Raw genomic sequence first — 21,213 nt, forward strand, 5'->3', positions numbered from 1 at the left:
AGTATGTATGTTCCAATAGTTTTGCTTTTTTTCACATAAAAATGTGGCATTCCTTCCAATTAATGCTTGAAATTTTTTACCTGATCCAGCTGTACTGTATATACTTGGAATAAAAGCTGAAATGTTGTCTCTTATCTGGTTTGTCTTTTGATGACAAACCAAATGCTTTCTGGGTACAAATGAAGAAACTGACCTCGGTGTTCCGATACTTTAGGCGATGACTGTATGTCATGATCAGATGTGCACCCTGACTGACTGGATGCATATCTGTGCGCCAGATTCAGTTAGCTGCTTGTCTACCCTCTACACACACACACACACACACACACACACACCCACACCCACACCCACACCCACACCCACACACACACACACACACACACACACACACACACACACACACATACACATTTACATGACAGCTGTCACTTTCAATAGCCACAGTGCCATCAACTATCTACCTTTTCCTCCAGGCCCTGACTGGTACTTGAACAAGGTGAAGCTGACAATCACTGATGTCAACGACAACGTCCCTGAGTGGAACATGAAGCCTTACCCATACCAGGCTGGAATGTCCCCTGATGCCACGGCAGGGACCTTTGTCTATCAGCTCCGGGCCCTCGATGGGGATGAGGGGAGAAGCGGGGAGGTGGAATATTTTTTGGCTGATGGTAAGATTGCCGCTTCTCACATTCACACATTTAAACTAACATGGAAAAAAGTAGGCTGAGTTGTGTGCATGACGCACAATGGAATCATGGGAATAAATCCATGTAGTCAGGCCGTGGTACAGCCACTCAGACAGCCAGCCACAGGCATTCACACATTCATTCATGCATCCTTGCGCTATTAGGTTTTTGTTTTTTTTTGTCAGCATCACAACATCTTTCTTGCTCTCAGTGTCTCTTTCCTAGGCATTGACGGCCAGAGGCCTTCACACATGTGGCCGTTCATTTTTCGTGCACTCCTGCATATCTACCTACTTTGCTCTGTTCTAACACACAGACAATCATGAAAAGGCACACAAATAAGTATGGGGATGTGTTTGAGGGGATAGAGGTTTGTTGGCATGTCAGAGATGGGGGATGTGCTAATCCTCCCAATGAGATTTTGCAAAACACCACTGACTTCTCTCTGACTCACATTAGTCCATTGCAATTCTCCCTGATGCAAGCTAAAGGGTAATTGCCAAGAAACAGTCCACGCTTGCCCAATATTACTTGGCCACTAAGAACTTGCTTCATAGTTCTGAGCAAGTGTGACATTATTATTTTCTTTGAAGTGACGTCAACCTCATGTTAAAATAATGTATTCTACTTTTGTATTACGGGGTTCTGAGCATGGACTACCCCACCCGTAATACGTGCTCTTCAGTCCCTGTCTAATGTCAGCATTTGGTCCTCAAAGTAGTCTTCATCAAGCTGCAATCTTCAACTTTCACTTCAGTATTTCACAGCTGAGCACGTATTGTTTGGAATAAGAATCAGCATTTCCAAATTTGAGAGCATTGTCCTCAGTCGGAAAAAGGCAAGGCGCTCTCTACAGGTTGGAAGTCAGGTCCTTCCCCAACTAAAACAGATCAAGTCTCTTTTGGTCATGTCCAGGCCGGTGTAGTGTCCGTAGTTATGCAAACTCTGAAATCTGTCTGAATTGGTGTTGAAGGAGTCGAGACAAAAGGCAACACTTTTAATTTATCAATCTGTCTTTGTTGCTATCTTCACGCATGTGGTGTGGACCGTGATTAAAAGAACAAGATCATGGATACATCATCAGTGTCCAGGCTCTCGCTTAAAGATAGGGTGAGAAGCGTAGTCATCCGGGAGGAGCTCAGAGTTGAGCCGCTGCCCCTCAACAGGAAGTGAAGCCAGATGAGGTGGCCGAGGCATCTGGTGAGGATGCCTACTGGATGCCTTACTGATGAGGTGTTACGGCACATCCCACATCGAAGATGCCCCAGGGAAACCCCGGGGCATACTAGAGAGACAGTGGGCCCTGTTTTCATGCTCAGTGCAAATCTAGCGCATATTTGTGCACATGGGCGGAATTTTCTTTCTTTTGCTCCATTCCTAGACTCGCACAGGTGGAAGAGGGCATTGGTAACGTGTAAGATCTTCCCTTGCAAACATTTTCGTCGGCTATGCATGTGACATGGGCACGCGGAGACCACTTTGCACCCCTGATCGCGTGAAGACACCTGCCACCCACGCCACCACCCAAAGTTATGTTGTTGTACAATGATTCAAAGGGATTGACCCATAATGTTCTCAGATTTGTGAATGAAATCCATTGACATCCACCGCACACCTCCTCGGAGCTCAGAATCTGTCAGCCTGCGCCTCGATCAAATCCAACAAAATGTTGCACGACCAGGCTGTGCCAAATCCTAGCCCTGCTTTTATCTACTCTAAAGTCTAGTCTACCTTTGGTCACCAAATTGTCAGATACAGTGGGGGTATGCAATAGAATCCGCCAGAACACCTCTGGAGGTGTAGAGCGATCTACCAAAAAAAAAAAAATGTAAATGCTTCTGTATTTACGCCGAGCGTTGTCCACTTTCTGTCACCAAAATGTCAGGTTTGCCAGGGGCACATCAGCCCTTCCCGCCGGAATGCCCATTGAGGCACAACGCAGTCTGCCAAATTCCAAAACGCGGTCAACAAGACTTGCGAAAATGAAAATGAAAATGAAATTTGAATCATTTATCTTCTAAAATTCTATGCTTCATAATATTTGCGAGGTTTTTACCTCACTTGTAACCGTGACTGTGCGCAAAGCGAGCCAGAATGGAAAGCTGTTGTTCGATGCACATTGTTGTCGATTTGCACTCTCTTTTAGAGTAATGGGGCAGTTGTCTCCCTTCTATTGTGCACAAAAACTGTCCATTTAGCAATTTGCAATGATTAATCCCCACCTTTGTTACAGTTAGAACAACTATGCTGTTATTGTTTTTCCCAAATATGCAATAGATAATTGCAACCGATTACCATTGTCAAGCTTTCACACTGAAAAACGGTTTATTGCCAGCTTTCTTGTTGGGCTTTGGGTGCCACAACTGTGTTTATTTTTACCTGTGCGCTGGAAGAGTACCTTCATTTTTGTTCTTGTTTTGGGGCTTCAGCAACCCTTCAGATGTGTGCTGATTTTGGCTAACTACACTAAAAATGAGAACCCCCCCCCAATGATTATGTCAGACATAAATACAGCACAAATGAATCAATCAGTAAATAAAGTCCTGGACTCACTGACCTCCATGCACACACACACATGTACGCACGCACGCACGCACATGCATTTTTGAAAATATAGCAAGCAAAAAATATGGATTAAAAAAGATCTGTGTAGATTTAAAGAATCTCATTGAAAGCAATTAAAACCATGTCCTTTTGGGGATGTTTGGATTATTTAGTCATTTGATTGCACGGAAGGGATTAGATCATCAGTGTCCAAACTACAGCCCTGGGGCCATTTCTGGCCCACCATCCATTTTTCAGCGGCCTGTGACCTGACAAAAAAAATACATGTACAGTAACACTAAAAATGCCATTTGACATGGCCCACAAGGTTAGTTCATAAAGGTGAAGATCGGCAGAGTGAGAATGGAAGGTGTACTGTAGAATTTTTTGCTATTTTCGAATATCTAAATAAATTATTATCTTCAAAAATCCTGTAGTGAATAAAGATAAGTCAATTTTAGAGGCCAAATTTGGTTCTTCCACTTAGTGCTGTCTGGCTGCTTTATGGAGACATCACGTTAATGATCCCCAAGTAACTGAAAAATGGTAACTTAACTACAGATGGTTCTATTTTTTGTTCTGAATGTAGAGATGGGATTCGTCTGCAGGAAAGTGCAGAGCTGGATCTATCCTGTGAGAGAGAAGGCTGTTGACCACCCCTAAAAATCATCAACATAAATTTTCCTTTAACAGAAAGCTACTGAGATTAATTAGATAATACAAATACGATATAATTGCATTATTGACTGCTTTTACCGTGTTTCAAAAAGTTGACGAATTTTGAAGTGGCCCTTTCATCCTTCCATGTTTCTGTATGGGGCTCTAAAATGAAAAAGCTTGGACACCCCTGGCTTAGATTTTACAAACGATAAATCACGGCTCCTTCTATGGAATTTTCACGAATGAGAAGTGAAATACGTGGATGCAGCTATCATAATTATAAACATTATAATTATAAATAAAAATATGTTTTCCTTTACAATCTTTGACATTGGTTTTCTTTCATACCATATATGTTTGGACTGCTTTTTGTTGGTTTATTGACGAAAGCAAATGGAAGTAGTTTGTTTTATATTCTCAGTCTTTCTGTGTGATTACCGGTACTAGACATTGTTTTTTTTCTTCTTTTTTGAATAGTAAATAAAAATGTGTATTGACTTACATAATACTATACTATAATGTAAGGGATATATATATATATATGTGTGTGTGTGTGTGTGTGTGTGTGTGTGTGTGTGTGCGTGTGTATGCATGCACACAGTATAATTCACCACAACTCAACTTATTATATTGTGCAGCTGTTGAAATGATGTGTGTGTATTTCTTTATAGGTGGCGATGGCTGCTTTGCTGTGGACAAGAAGACGGGCCAAGTGGTGACCACAAACCAAATGCTTCAGAGGGACCGAGAGTACTTATTAAGTGTAGTGGCAATTGACGGCTTGGGCGGACGCAGTGCGCCCGCTATGCTGTCTGTGGTTGCAGGAGCCCGACCGCCACAGTTTACCAATACGAGCTACTCCATCTCCATACCAGAGAACACGCCTGAAGGACAGCCGTGAGTAGCGCATGTGTAAACAGGAATGAATCATGGTTGATGCACGCAAACAACATCATTATCTTGCCAACATAACACACGGAACTTGTTTACTTCATCATATTCATATTTATCAACCCTTATTGGAAGCGGAAAGTTTCTGTCCAACTAATTTTAATGCTGTGAGAGGTGTTTTAGGGAGCCTGGAAAGGGGTCAGAGTTGACACTTGTGGATTTTAAACCTGATCTACTTTATATTTCTGATCATAAATGGTAAAAAGAATAGCACAATTTATCTTCAAAACACTGTAGTGAATCAAGATAATTCCATTTTGGGGCAAAATTTGTTTCTACCACTTTGTGCTGTCTGGCTGATTTAGACATTAATCACATTAATGATCCCCAAGTAACTACAGTTTGTTCTAATTTTGGTTCTGAATGTAAAAATGGCATTCGGCTGCTGTTAAGTGCACAGATGGATCCATTTTGTGAGAGAGAAGTCTGTTGTCACCCCAAAAACTAAAAATCATCAACTGCTTTCCTTAACACCTTTCGCAGAAGGCTGATGAAATTAAATAGAGAATGCAAACAATTTATATAAAATTGCTTTCTCGACTGTCTTTAGCGTGTTTCAAAAAGTGTTTTAAAATGGCTTTCATCCTTCGATTGTCGCCCTCAAATGAAAAAGTTTGGACACCTCTGACATACAGTACAATATGAGCAATGTGGTATTTTCATCTTAAATACCCGGTAAGGTCAACGGTAAGGAAAGGAGGCTCATAAATGCTGATGCTTTCCTCATCATTGGTGGGGGTCACTAATATTTTTAAAAATCGGAAAAGATATTAAAACACGCTAAGCATGTATCCCGCTAGTCAAGCCAATGGCATTATATCGATTCAGCATCTTTTAGTCCAATCTGTTTGTCCACATTTTATCTGCATGCTAGAAATGATACTACTGTACTGACAACAGCACTGAGTTTTAGCCTTTGATATCATCAATTTCCAAAAGAGTAAATATTGATGTGTAGCAACTCAGACATGAGGGACTTGGGTGACAGCATGTACCTGCTCGTCGTGCTGATTCATTCTCCCTGCAACACACTCACACTTAGGCTGACACATCAGTGCATGGCATTTGTAGACTACAAACAGTAATATCTGCATAATCAAATTAAATTATGACAAAGTATTTACAAACACCAACTGACTGGATTTTTAACCCTTGGCCAGTTCGCCTTGTGATGGCTTCATTATTGATTTTACATAAGAACATGTTTGAATTTTAATGTGCAATTTCCCTTCTTAGTAAATGTTAAGGCCTTTTTGTCCTTTTCTCTTTTTTGTGTTTCTTTTACAGCTTCCTAGCTGTGCTTGCAATTTCCTTCCAAAAGCAGCCAATTAGCTATAGCCTGCTGATCAATCCCAGCAGTTTTTTCAGTATTCAGCAGGAGTCGGGGGAGATCAGTCTGACCAGGACGCTGGATTATGAGAGTGACCAGCGACGCTACCTTCTGATGGTGCGAGCCAATGAGGATCAGGGAAGCCTGAGCACAGCCACAGAGGTTTGTTTCATCAGAATAATGTGATCCAAGCTGCTAAACATAAGTCACGAAAAATGAAGGCACTTTGGTAAAATGATCCCAATGCTGATGGACCCTGTATTATACAGTAATTACAACATGTCACGGAAGGGTTTTTTTCTTCCTTGACTGAATTTCACTCAAATGAAAATGCTGCTTTAATACTTTGTTCCTGCAAACGTGACAAACCAACTGGATCTCTCCTAAATGCTCTGTGCCTCAAAGTGGCTGACAAGGCTGCCATGATTCGAACTCAGCATTAACCCGCTGACACCGCAAAGGGCAATCAACTTTTATTTCTCCTTGCATGGACGAGTGACGTTGAAATACTATCAAATCTCCCAGAAGCCCACGTTTTCTTTTTTATTCCGTTCTCCATTCTTTGTTTCATTCTTTTGTGTGCGGGTGACAGTAATTCTGTTGTTGAAAGTATCATCCAAAGATGGACTGCATGAAATATAGAACACACTTGGCAAGAGAACCAGAATCTAAAAATGCAATTCACAAACAGAACATTTCTAGATAAAGTATTCATGAATTCAGTCTGATTTCATGTAAATTATTAATCCAAAGAGTTTGTATCCCAATTATTATGACAGGCAATTACTCCACTCCACGGATTGAGAAGGAAATCTTCCTCTGCTCAGCAGCATGTTGTGGAATAGAAGACAGAGCCTCGGAAAACCTTTCCCAGCTATTTTAGGACTATTACTCTGCTGTCACTTCACACTTTACACGCAACGGTGACACAGAGCTTGTAGGCTTGGATGGCAGTGGAGGGTCTTTTGTCTAAAACCCACAGTGAAGCTCGCACATGATCATGAACATTTCTATTTTGGACTTGAGAGGAATTATGGAATGGAAGATAAAGGACGGGATGAACCGGTGACTTGAAAAGGCAAAATGAAATTTGGATTTAATTTTGGGGTCAGACTTCTGTTCAGAAAACAAGTATTATGGTGGTGTCCTGGATTTAAAGGGGAGAAGCTAAATTTTGTATTTCTACTCAGGTTTCGTTTCTCCTCTCCTCTCCTTTTCTGTGATGCTAATCAGGTTCAAGTACTGATAACAGATGAGAACGACTGTGTCCCAGAGTTCCTACAGTCCATCTACAGCGTGGATGGAGTTCCAGAAACGGTAACCACAGCAACATCTCTGCTGCAGGGTAAGCACTTGACCCGATGTTTTAAGTCCAACTCCTCCACCCTCACAGTGTAGTGAAAACCATTAAACAAACAAACAAAAAACAGATCGACCAAAACAAGAGCCTTAGGGAGAAATCGAAGTCTATTTTTTTTCGAAGACAACCTTAGGTTTGACTCACAATGCTTCTTCAGATTGATAAATTGTAAAGTGAGTTCTTTTTCATTATTATCTTTAGGTCTTTCATGAGCTGTCAAAAAAATCATGCATTTTAGGGGATTTCTTAGATGTGAGTATACACAGTATGCATGTCAGTTTATCTCTATCCTTATGATTATCAATTGTGGGGATGGGACTGTTTCTATGGCCATTGGTTTTGTCCAATATCAGAGATAAATGATGATGTTAAATGAGGCTTGAATCAAATTCAGAGTTGGCTATTTGAACAAAATTACAAGCGGGATTACTCTCAGTATGTTGCCTTTTTGTATTAAACAGCAGGGATATGCAATATGATAATATTTACCACACACACACACGCACACACACACACACACACACACACACACACACACACAAATGAAAACATTCAACGAGAACACCTCTGCATTTTAGATTTAAATATTTTGGACAGTAAGTTATTAAGTATTTAATCAAATTTCCAAGTGATGGTGGACTGCCTGTCCGCTTTGGGCCATCATATGTGATTCCTATGCTCTTAAGAGTTGTGTGCTTTGGAACCCATTCTGTGTGGGCACATTTCAAGATTTTAACCTGAAAAGAATGGAACATACACTCTGCAGTGGTGTACACTACAAAGCGAGCAGTGACAGGAAATGGCAACAGTTTCAAACCAATGCTCTGGCACAAAAACAGTGCAAAAGGAGCCCTGGAGAATGAACAAAACTACTGGTAGATGTTTAGGTCGAGTGCTTGAAAGACCGATATTAATATTAGGAAAGGTATTTTTTTAAACATATACATCGCAGTTAAATATTGCATTACTAAAAGAAAAGATAGCTCTTAACATAAGTAATAATTTCGATGGTGGGAGGGGGGCGGCACATTATGAGCTTTCACAGAAGGGAAAGTAGCCGTGCTTAAAGATCTAGTAAATTACAAAATGTAGCAGGTTCCACGGCTAATTGCAAGTCAAGGTTTTGACACATGGGAGAGACATTCCATCATCCAACACGTAGGAATGGAACAATGAGGCTTACACTTTAAATTTACCTGCTGAGTTTGACGAAGATATAAAGAATCTAATTGTATTTTATTTTATTTTGTGCCCCTGTTGCCAGTGATGGCCACTGACTGTGACTCTGGGTTAAACGCTGAGCTAACCTATTACACCCTGAGCCCGGACTTCAGCATTTCGCCGCATGGAACCATATTCCCTGCGGTTCGGTTGGACTACGAGAGGCCGAACCATCTTTATGAATTTGTGGTGATGGCAGTGGATGGCGGTGACGGGCCCCACTCCGGCACTGCCACCGTCCGTGTGAGGATGGTTAACGTCAACGATGAAGCCCCAGAATTCTCCCAGCTTGTGTGAGTCATTTTACCGCGTCCTGTATGTCATTCCTCAATGATATTCAGGAGAACGTCCAACATTTGCCTTGTAAGCCATCCATTTTCTCGACTGCTTGTCGCGGGTAAACTGGGACCTATCCCAGCTGACGTTGGGCGAGAGAAGGGGTATACCCTTGACTGGTCACCAGCATATGGCAGGGTGCATATTGATGAGCAAGTACTCACTGATAAAAGCACTTTATGTCTTTTCAAGTTCAGTGTGCAGGTGTACAGTGTATCGTCATGTTCTGTCTTAGTAGTATTTTAGCTCCAGCTGGAAAGAAGGGCATTTCCCCATCAGGCCTTGCTGTGTATTTAAGGACTGCCTAGCTGTGTAATCATAGTTGGATTATTCTATCAGGCTCAGACCAAATGGAATGTGTTTGGATTTCAAAAATGCAGGCTCCAAGTGCGAGAACAATAATATCTATCAAAGAAAATTGCATCGAAAAAGTATAAACTGAAGTCGCTGGTCACAAGGAGCTAAGTAAAACAATGCATGAAACAAAAAAAACACTTTACAACGGCAAGGGTCAACCCCCATCAATCCAGCTGAAGCTGAAACACAATCAAGACAGAACATGACATATATGCACACCTCTAAATATTGCTTTCATAAGAGATCATTACAGTTTTTTTCTTGATCCTTTTCACACATTAACTAGAAGATGCTCCACAAACAAGGTGATGTTAAAAAACATTGTGCTGCAGCATCATCTTTCAGTGGGGCATTTTGAATGTCAGGTAAACTCTGGTCTCGGACAGAAAGATAGTTGCGTCAGAGATACAGGTTGTTTTATCACACAGCGAACGTACCTGCCTGCCTAAGAGAACAAATAAACTTGTTTCAGGTCGCAAGACCTGTCAGCTTTAGGGTAATGTTGTACACCTATCAAGTTCTACCCAGTAAGCAATACGCAATCGAAATTTCAACAATATGCAAGATGTTGGGATGAGGTTATCATGTGTGTAGACAGGGAAAGATAAACCAATTCATTTGTTCTGTCATTTGCTTTACAGACATCCTTGCTATAGTTTACATAATCATCTCGCGGGCCGGATTAAGCTCCTTTGCGGGCCAGATCCGGCACGCGGGCCGGATGTTTCACACAGCTGCTCTACAGGTTTTGGTTCTCTGTTGTTTTCATGTGTCTCTTTGCGCTCAAAGGAACACTTTCCGAAATATGAAATCTACGTTTCCTGATGAGTTTCATAAAAGATGCTCTGTTAATTGTGTTAAGCCGAATAATAACTCCACTTGTATGATGGTCGTAGAACTCTTTATTTTTGCGACCGTCCACCTTAACCCACAGAAGGAACACACTTCACACATTACCCAAAACCCGTGCTATATACCCCTTCCTCAAGGCAATACTGCCCCCTAGCATTCTAACATTGTAAATGTTATCACTAAAAATAAAACAACAAATTGGATCAAAAAGCAGATAAGGCAATCCCCGCCACGCCACCCTCCAAAAAAGACACACGGACATGACAAGAGACTGATGTCACAGAGATGCAGATTAACAGTAGAGGCTGTCGGCAATCACACAACTCTTTGTCAGATTTGCTATCACTTTGAATTGCAGGCTTTTTGCCAGGTGTTAGTTTGGCTGTGGTTCCTGATGAACAACGATGCAAGAATGGCCATAAAAATCGCAAGCACAGTGGCAGTTTCTGGCCTGCTCGGTGTATGAATTTAAAAGTAACACCAGACTTCTTAAAATAATCCAACGCTCCCTGGAGTGGTCCTCTCAGTTCACATTTAAATGAGTTACAAGTGAGGGGCAGACAAGCAGAAGAGCACGAATGTAAATATTCTGGATTCTCAATGTAGGACACCGCTCTGTGTTGCATGGAGCCTGATAATTTGCTGAACTGTTGGAAGATTCTGCAGGAAGACAAATCAAGGGAGGGGATATGTTTTAGCCCCACTGCTGTGGTGAGGTTGCCTCTGAGCTGAGTGACAGATTGCAGGTCAGCCATGATGCCACGGACCCCCCTGCGGCTCGGCGGAGATGAATCACCCATCGGCGCTCTTCTGTAAACCATCAATCACCTCTGACTAGTCAATGCAGACACCAACACCCCCACTGCCATCACCCTGCGAACACACTCATACAGTAGCTACATCGGAAACAACACCAAATCTTACAGAGGAGGGCTTCTGCTGATGAGTCAAATTAAACTCTGTGAGAAAGAAAGGAAAAAGACCCCCACGCCCTTACTTTGTTGTTCTCACTCTCTTGGTTTCTTCTTTCCTCGTGAACCTCTCACCTCTTGCATATTACTTGGCTCGTCACATCAGTACCAGCTTTCTTTTGTGCCCTCTGCACTATGTTTCATTTCTCTTCCTTGGAGTATCCTCCAAGAGGCACAGTTCATCCTCAGTTCAGAGTAGTGTGTTCCAGAGGGACTAAATCGCTCTCCTGTGTCTTGCTGGGCATCTCACTGCCCGGCACTTTAGAGCGGGCAAATCACTGTTGACATTTTAAAAGGTATTGGATCGAATAGCCCACGGTAGACTTAGGATGCAAAAGCACCGTTTGTGCAATAACTCCAGCGTGCCACCAGACGCTATCATTTGTTCCTGGTCTGGCCAGCGAAGAAGACAGGTTAAATCACAGTGACACTGAAAAGCCACAACTATAAGTCTCATCCACCTACTCATCCTTTGCCCTTGTTAAACTTTTTTTTCTGTGCAGATATCGAACATTTGTTTCTGAGGATGCAGGCCCCAACACCCTTGTTGCCACAGTCCTTGCCAAAGACCCTGACGGTGATGGGATCAACTATTCCATAACGGCTGGAAATGAGGAGGGAAACTTTGTCATCGACAGCCAGAAAGGTGATGCTTCTTCACATTTACTCTTCCTCTAATTGTCAGACAACTCCACCAAATCACATATTCAATTTTCCTTCATAATTTCCTGTGACATGAGCGCACTTTACTTTCAGTTTCACCTAGAAGACATTTGATGTGTTCATATTCAAAAATGTAATTTTGATGCGAGTGCTGAATGTGACATTTTTAAGGAAAATTCTGCAGATTTTTCTGACTGAAAGGAATTTTCTATGGCAATTCCAGGCTTTCCAACATAGATGACAGAATAGAGTATGTTTTTCTTTTTCTTTTACCCTTTGATCCAAAACCAGCAGCAATCGCAATGGCATTTGTCACCCAGCCCCTTCAATTCAATTTCACAACAACTGCGCTATCATACTTTACAATCTCCAGGCTGCGCTCCACAAGGGCCTCTTCTCTTTGTGTCATCATTTTTATACTCCTTTTCTCTGCTTCTCTGTATCCTCAAAGCAAGAAAACTTTGAAGCTGATATCCTTTGTCTCCTGAAATTCCACCACATGGCTTTTCATTCCCCGTGCCGTGTACGCAAAGAGGGCTGGCTCATTAAATAACTCATGTCATTGGTAAACAAGGTTGACATTTAGATTGTGTACATCCCGCAACTGACTTATATTAATGCTGTGCTGTATTGCTGACAATGTCACACGATACAATTAGGAGCAAAGCCTCTATGGGCAGCCGGAACCTCAAGTACATTGGTCAAGAGGAGTGTCGAGCTCACATCTGTGTATCAGCATTCTGTGTCTTCAATCACGAGCATGGAAAGAGATGAATCGAATGACAACACGAAAATAAAGGAGCCTCTTCGTTCTCTAACTTCAATTACTTTTTCGCACTTCACAGGCTGCTTTCTCATTCTGCAACGTCTGATGATCATGTCTGTATTACTATTAACAACAAAGATGTTAACTCACAGGCTACAGCTTTTCATCCCACCTTTGATCTTGACAGCTCAATGAAAGTAGACAGAGCGGTCCAAGAAGAACACCAACTGCTGAGCCTGGTTAATGTCTAACCTGATTTATTCAATACTTTGTTGTTGTTGTTTTTAAGCGGATGAAGCAGTAGGAAATCTTGTGAGTTGATACAACGAATATTTGAGATTAGACAAGTCACCACTGTGAAATGTTTTTTTCAGATTTCAGCAAAATGTCTGTTTTTCACATTTCTGTACTGCCTCCTGACCACATGCAGTTTGCATTTTCACAATCAGTGTCATTTAATCCATCGGTGGTCTTTGCAGGATTGATTCGACTCCGTTCCGCACCCCAGCCCGAGCTTCAAGGCCTCGAGTACATCCTGAATGTAACAGCCACAGATGACAATGCATCGGGCGGGCTGCACCCACTCTCATCCACTGCACGTATTATTGTGGGAGTTGATGATGTGAACAACAATAAACCTATATTTGAAGAGGTGAGGGGCACATTTTCTATCTATGTATTTATCCGTCCGTCCGTCTGGGAGAATTTGTGACAACATGTCACTGCAAAAATCTAATTTCTTCACACCGCTTAAGTATTTTAGCAGTGTTCAGTTTTGATCAACTTGAATTTGTTGGAATTATGAAGCAAATGTGTTTACAAATTGAGAAAAACTTAACTCAGCCACACTCAAATACATTCTCCTATAATATATTTGCAGTCAACCGAAAATGATTTTGGTCGATGTCAATTTGAATATGCAATCAAATCCTCATCCTACACTTACTTGAATTATTCACTTTCCATCCACATTCTCCTTATTGTGCTCTGCTCCATCCTACTCTCTTGTTGTTTTCTCTTACCCTTCTTCCCTATTTCCCTGGCCACCATCTCTCTCCACTCTGTTCTCCCATGAGTTCTGATTAGCCTGTGCACCAAGTCTATCTTGCGGTTCTCTATTTGGGACTTCAATTAATTGATGAAAAAATGCATTATCACTAAACAATACAATAGCTATTTAATTAACTTCCTAATGAACTGGAATTTACTGAAACACCTCGTCAGAAGAACAACCGTTGCATACTGTGGTGCCTGGAGGTGTTGACAACTTGCATGTGAGATGTTTTTAAAGTACCGGTAGTAAAAAAAAAAAAAGCATTTTACATCACCTACAGATGTTAACCCTTTGTAGTATAGAGCACTCGTGGTAATGCTAAGGGACTGGTCTCCTCAAAACTCTCTTTGGCTATCGATAATTTCGAGAGCATTTTGCTTATAAGGTGCCCGGAGTTTTGAGTACAATGATTCAGGTTGTTCTCATCTCAAATCAACCCTCCGCATTCAAGATAATAGAGATGACATGGATGCATCCCCAAAAACCACTTTTTTGGACAGCACTGTGTTGTAAAAACTGAATATTAACTCTTGAATCTTAAGAAAAATGTTTGATCCATTTTTCTGCCTCAGTTACTTTGTTCTGTAAATTTACACTGCTAAGATGCTAACCAAGCTAAGCACAGCAACAATGGTTTATGGTATGCTCAACATGACGGCGTCCTGAAATAACGTTCAATCGCCCAATAAGGGCATTAAAAATTATTTTATTCTCCTAACAATGTATTTATATGGGGCCTGTTGTATGGTGCCTAGCTACTACCAGGGCAATAAAAGCATGTTGATTTTGCTGTGCGGCTTTGGCTAAATTGATAGAGTGGGTCAACCAATGACTGAAGGTTTGGCTCTTTGAATTAAGATATCCTTTATTTGTCCTGCAATGGGGACATTTACAGTCAGAGTTCAGAAAGGAAACCACAAGGTAGGGAGAGAGAATCATGGCTGTTTTGTTTTGCTTTTGCTGCTACTGATGATTTGCTCTTGCTGGTCACACCATCAAAACCAGCACGAAAAAAAAAAGTTTTTTTTTTTCACAGGGTAAACTTGCTTACTTTGAAAAATCTTATATTACCATGTTGGCCCTAGCAGGATTTCATTCTTGGTGTGGTTCCTTGAACAAAATACTGAGAGTGTCAGTGCCAATGCATTTGGGCCTTCAAGCCTTCTGTTCCTTTCATTGTTCTTTGATCCATCTCCCATACTTAAGTTGTGCATGCCTGCTCCTCCTCCTCTCCTCTTTCTCTTTTTCATGGCCATTTGGTTGAAAGAGATGCAAGCATTTATCACTGATTATAAACTACAAGGGCACCACAGAAACGCTTTTTATCTGGGGTGTATGTTCATTAGAGGTAATTGATTGAGTCCTGGCAAAGACAAAGCTGCTCATTGCTGGATCTTCAAAAGGATCAACTCAAGTGTTTTCACTTTCATAGATGGGGTCTACTGGGCCTCGGTCTATAGATAGAAAAGTATGTGTTTAATGTGTTTTTAATTTAAAACACTTGGCTACAAATGTGCAGTGACCTGAAACCTAATTGGTTTACCTTGTTTGATTCTCAGTCTCCCAGCATTTTACCTCACGTGTGGGGATTCTTCAGGGTTTTTTTTTGTGTGTGTCTATGTGTGTGTGTCTATCCTTCCCACCATAATTATTTCAGTGCCAGCAATATCGCGAGCTGGCTTCAGTGCTGGAGAATCAGCCAACAGGCACTTTTGTGTTACAAGTGCATGCAGTGGATGCAGATGAGGGAGCAAATGGAAAAGTCAAATATGGCTTAATGCACAGAGACAGCGCCATGCCGGCCTTCAGAATTCATCCAGACTCAGGTAGAACAATTACACACATTCTTATCTTGAAATAATCAATTAAACATTAAGTGCAGACAATATAACATTGTAATAGTTTTAATGGGCTTAAACTTCAGTTGAGAGCAGAGACTATCACGTGTCACTTTAACTCAGGCTTATTGCTCTTATGGGAGTTTACGAATCACAAAAACTGCCAAAACATGAAGCTAGAAATCCAATTCTTGTAGAAATGGAATGCTGACAAGGCTAAAAATATCTTGTGTATATATACTTGTATGTATATATAAGAATGATTAACACAGCAAACACATTCTGGCATATTATTTCTAAGATGCCAAACAAGTAACATTTTCCGAATGATCGACATGGCATATTTGCTGTATGATCACTTTTCTCTTGCCATTGGCTTGCATAAAAAGTACACAATTTTAACAAGAGTGTTAGCGACGGGAAAGGCAATAGCCTAACCATCCTCAACAATCCACTAATTTGGTTCTTTTATTGAGTTGAGTGCAAGTCTAGTACACTCTTACTAACATGGGTACAGTTTTCCTTCTTTTGGTATTTTGCTTGGCTTTACAACAGCAGAATTGAGTGAAACGGGGATTTAGCAGCGTTGTAGTGTATTCTTGACCTTGTTGCATTCCTAATTTGCAACGATATCTGGGCAGTACCAAAGGCATGTACACTGCAGTATCCCACTTTCGGATTATATAGTCGGTTGTGGGCAATTGATAACCGCCTTGCACCTCCCTAACGTAGATCCGTGTGAGTGACCACCTTTTAAGCGGTCTCAAATTGAGTCTACTAGTTGTCACCAAATTGTAAGTTGCACTCGAGAGCACAGCAGGAACACCCAGTGAGGCGTAGCACGTCTACCAAATTCACAAACTCTACTTCCTCTCACCAGGGGCGTGGCTGCTTCCTTGCGCCGGCACGCCCAGACAGGCGAAACACGGACACAAAGACGCTAGACTAGACTTGGGCTGGCACGAAAATGGAGCTAGGCCCCTTTTGAAGGGTGCCAGTCTACCAATATGAGGCCCATGATGTGAAATTGTTATGTTGTTGTCAGCCTCATCATCATCATCTATAATCCTAAAATGACTTCAGTTGAAAATAACCCATCAACTGATACTTTCTTGATGATAGCTGAATCCATGGAGGAAGGATAAATGCATGTGTTGGTTGAGAATGTTGGAATGTATTGTTGGATATGTATATAGTCATATACAAACATTTGACAGCTGATTACTGTTCTGTCCACCCAGGAGCAATTGTGACGGCCCAGAGGTTTGACAGGGAGCGCCAAAGAGAGTACTCTGTTACAGTGACTGCCACTGATTGGGCCGAGGAGCCGCTCATTGGAATCTGTCAGCTCACTGTCCAAATAGTGGATGAGAATGACAATAGCCCCAAGTTTGAAAACATGCGCTATGAGTGTAAGTGCTTAATGACTACTACTTTAAATTAAAACGCATAAGCTTTTGTATACCTCATTTCTACATTGCTCTGGATACCTGTTGACTGCTACCTGAAAAAAAAATCATAAATGAAGGTATGGGATGACATAGGATCCCAGATAAGATAAGACAGAGGCAGCAGCTATTAAAACAGTGTGCTGTAGATGTTGTGAAAGTGAAATGCTAAACTACAAGTTTGTATCTACAATTGTTCTCTAGCTGTCAGGCTGCTGAATAAGCATGCGTGAAAACCTGTTACCATTGTAAATAGCACAGGCACCTTATGCTTCATATATGCAGTTGCATATATGCTTGTATCTATATCTTATAGTTCTTTTTCTGAAACACTTATTTTGTGCATGCAACACTTTGTTTTTTCTTTTCTACCCCCCCCCCCAATTTTGCTGCTGTAGACTGCAAATTTTAAAAATAGCAGCATTTTCAGTATCTGACATTTGCTTTCAAAACCTTATATCCGTTGAAAAAACTTAATTACGTACATTTTCACCTCAACGATTAGAGCTCTCCTATCATCTCATGTGTTATCCCCTATAGACTTCTTGAGAGAGGATACTCTGATCGGTACCAGTTTCCTGCGTGTGGCAGCTCATGATGATGACTTTGGCACCAATGCAGCAGTCACTTACTCTATGTCTACGGAGCAACCAGAATACCTGAAGGTCAATGCGCTCACTGGATGGGTGTATGTGAACCAGCCAATATCACAGGTCAGTCAAATAAGACTGCAGACGTGCAAACACACTTATTCACAGTCTGTGAAACCACAGTGGGCTATGTGTACAGATGCAACAGGCTGGATAAAAATTTGAGAGAGATATTCTGAATCGAGTGACAGATAGGTGACATGAGAGTAGCCAGACATTTTTCTTTTCTTTTTTTTAAATAAACAAGATTGTCTCCTGCAACAGATCTAACCACAATTCAAAAGATGTATGGTTTTAAATAGGATGCATTATCATCCTGAGCTAATCATTCTCAATCGCCAAAACCTTGATTAGAGAGCTCATTGCTGTCTGAGACAATTAATGTTTTTTCCTTTGTAGTTAATTATCTGCAATAATTTGGGATATTCATGTAAGGTGCTATGCGTGGCCAACTCGCACCTCATAGTTACTCATTAAAAATAACATTTGCATTCACCACACAATGGCGGGATACTGATGCATAATTTTTTCTTCCTTTGAACATATCAAGGACGTTTGGCTTCTTCTGGAACCTTCTAACCATTTTCTGGCCCTCAGGCTTGATAGATGCAAAAAGATGGATTTTTTTAACCAATGCCGTTGAGTTCTACAATATAAAGGAATCCACTCAGCCTTCATCCATTCACAAATCACCATTCTCCAACTCACTAGTGTGTGTATGTATATATATGTTAGAGCTGTCAAACGATTAAAATATTTGATCAAATTAAAAACGCAAATGTCATAATTAAATCTAACTAACTAAAAATTAACCATGATTACTCACACATTTATCGTTTCCGAATTTCCATTTTTTTGTCCTATTTTTTCCTGTTTTAATGCTCTCATCAACATGGAATCATGGATCAGTGCAAAATGCAAATATTTACTGAAACAACGATTTTCAATTTTACATGAACATTTTTCACTTGGAGCAGTTATTCACACATAATCTCTCACACAATATTACTGTCCATCAACAACAGTGAAGAAATATTTTGTCACACAATAGCTCCTTTAACAGCTCTTTTTATTTTTTATTATATATTATTATCAAAACAGAGCAATATAACATTGTAAAGTGTACATCTAAGGTAAACTAGTACTCAGGCTACAGTGGATTTAAGCCATGGTTGCATACTTCCTTTTTCTCAAGTTTGCTTTGAACACAGCAGTCAGGCTATGTTGATTCTGTTGGTCCTTCTTGCGCGGAATTCTCTCTATGATTTTGTTTAGACGTCATTTCGGCTGACTACACTTGGTTCAAGGCTCAACACTGGAGACGTTTTATTTTCAATGTGGTCGTTCCGACTGCACCGCCGAACTCTCGACGTGCCTCAGTGCACCGTCACTGTCAGACGAACACAGAGAAGCTCCACCCCCTTTATTTGTATGGACACGGAACACGGTAAACTTCCACACAAAATATTTCCAAACAAGTAACAATCGTATCAGTGGCATACTCAACTCAACTGTATTTATAGAGCACTTTCAAACAGCCATCGCTGGAATGATGATAGCTCAGTTTACGTCTGCAAAACATACAGGTAATTTTGGTCTTGTCAGTGGAACCATCTGGCAACTTTTTAAACGTAAACTTTCCATTCATAAACTCTTTAAGTATCCGTTTTCGGTGTCTTGCGCTGCCGTGGCTGGCAAAACAGACATGAGCGTGGACCTGTGCAGCGCGCTTGTTGCTTTGTTTCCGGTTTATTTATAGAGCAACGTAACATCCGCTGTGACGTGTTGCCGTGTTAATCTTGCGATAAAAAAAATGTAATCGCATTAAAATTGATTTAAAGTATGCGGCCCGGTAGTCCAGTGGTTAGCACGTCGGCTTCACAGTGCAGAGGTACCGGGTTCGATTCCAGCACCGGCCTCCCTGTGTGGAGTTTGCATGTTCTCCCCGGGCCTGCGTGGGTTTTCTCCCACATTCCAAAAACATGCGTGGCAGGCTGATTGACCACTCGAAATTGTCCCTAGGTGTGAGTGTGAGCGTGGGTGGTTGTTCGTCTCTGTGTGCCCTGTGATTGGCTGGCAACCGATTCAGGGTGTCCCCCGCCTACTGCCCAAAGACAGCTGGGATAGGCTCCAGCACCCCCCGCGACCCTAGTGAGGATCAAGCGGCTCGGAAGATGAATGAATGAATGAATGAATGATTTAAAGTAATGCCGAGAATAACGTGCTAAACTGTCAGCTCTAATATATATAATGGATGAAGGCTGCTGAGTGGATTCCTTTTTTAAAACTTAATTATACTCGTGATAACTTGTCCTGCGTATAAATATCCAAGGACTGAATCAAGGATGGCCAGATTTGTATGAATAGTACACATTTCACATTCAATGGCCGTCCTGAGGTCGGCTGCACCCTTGTAGTTGACTGAAAGTGTCAGAAAGTCAACTTTTGAATTTTTCATAGGTGCAGTGCACTTTTTTTTATTGCTTTGTATTTAAATCTGTTATTTATTCAAATATGCAGCTGTTCTTGAGCCAGAAACCTGTGATAGCACTCAGAGCTGTGTATTATTCAGCACACTTTTTAGCGCGTGGGTATCAAAAGTCTACAAGACTTTCTTCCACTGACTTTATGTGAACTTAAAAGACCAAACATACATGAAACACAGCTATTGCACATTTAAGAATGGCTCAAGATGGTTTCTGAATCACGACACAATATCTGTAGTACAACTCAAATTATAAAAGTCCTATCAATGAATTGTTATGTTTGAAATTTATGGTCCGGGACATTATTCCATTTGTTTGTCCTTCTCACAGCCCCATGTTGCAGAAAACAAGTATTAAGGTACAAATTCACATCACTACATGGTTCCCAATGGGAATTTATTGACATTGAACAGCAGCGCATATTCGTATGCCTGAGACAGTAGAGGTATGCCGCTTTCACACATTGTTGAGGGGAATAATTGAAAAAAAGATAGTGAAGGTTACATTGCGCAGGTTTCGCGGATCTTTTCTGCTTGTAATCTGACACGTTTGATGTAAATTTAATTTAAAGATGTGGCTAAGCATGAACAATCAGAAGTCTGTCATTCACATACTTTTAAAGCAACCGTTGCTGTGTCCACAATGGACATCACGAACAAGAATATTATTCTTTAATTTCACAGAATAATTGTACTGGCTCAAGAATGCAAAATGAATTTCTACTGGAAGAGAAAACAGAATTGTGATGTGAGATTCCTTTATCTCATCCTACAATAATCTAGTAAGAGAATAATAGAAGTGTGAGGCCTTTCGTTCCATTGACAACATACTGCATCTGGAGTTTTGACATATTCAGGGTTAACAATTTATTTCTCCTGTGAAATAAAAAATGGTACCGCATGACCTGCATTTTCTATTAAAAAAATCACAAGGGACTCACTGGTTGTTAATGCATTAACACTAGTTTTGTTCTTGAGTGCAATGTTGATGCTGTAAGGAGACAGAGAAGCCAATACTCCAATGAGGTGTTCAGCTAA

The 21,213-nt window shown here is 41.0% G+C and overlaps 1 protein-coding gene across 1 annotated transcript in view; it reads left to right on the forward strand.

Moving 5' to 3' along the window:
• Positions 1–415: 415 nt before the first annotated feature.
• LOC127597360 (neural-cadherin-like) overlaps positions 416–21,213 on the forward strand; it is a 76,066-nt gene continuing 55,268 nt past the window's right edge. Inside the window, exons 1-10 of the mRNA XM_052060349.1 lie at positions 416–671; positions 4,565–4,790; positions 6,132–6,336; positions 7,408–7,519; positions 8,799–9,048; positions 11,775–11,917; positions 13,180–13,352; positions 15,412–15,580; positions 16,834–17,004; positions 17,581–17,753. Coding sequence (XP_051916309.1) covers positions 416–671; positions 4,565–4,790; positions 6,132–6,336; positions 7,408–7,519; positions 8,799–9,048; positions 11,775–11,917; positions 13,180–13,352; positions 15,412–15,580; positions 16,834–17,004; positions 17,581–17,753 — 1,878 coding nt within the window. The remainder of the gene's footprint in view (positions 672–4,564; positions 4,791–6,131; positions 6,337–7,407; positions 7,520–8,798; positions 9,049–11,774; positions 11,918–13,179; positions 13,353–15,411; positions 15,581–16,833; positions 17,005–17,580; positions 17,754–21,213) is intronic.

The sequence above is a fragment of the Hippocampus zosterae genome, chromosome 3 (assembly GCF_025434085.1).
Source record: "Hippocampus zosterae strain Florida chromosome 3, ASM2543408v3, whole genome shotgun sequence".
Classification (NCBI taxonomy): domain Eukaryota; kingdom Metazoa; phylum Chordata; class Actinopteri; order Syngnathiformes; family Syngnathidae; genus Hippocampus; species Hippocampus zosterae.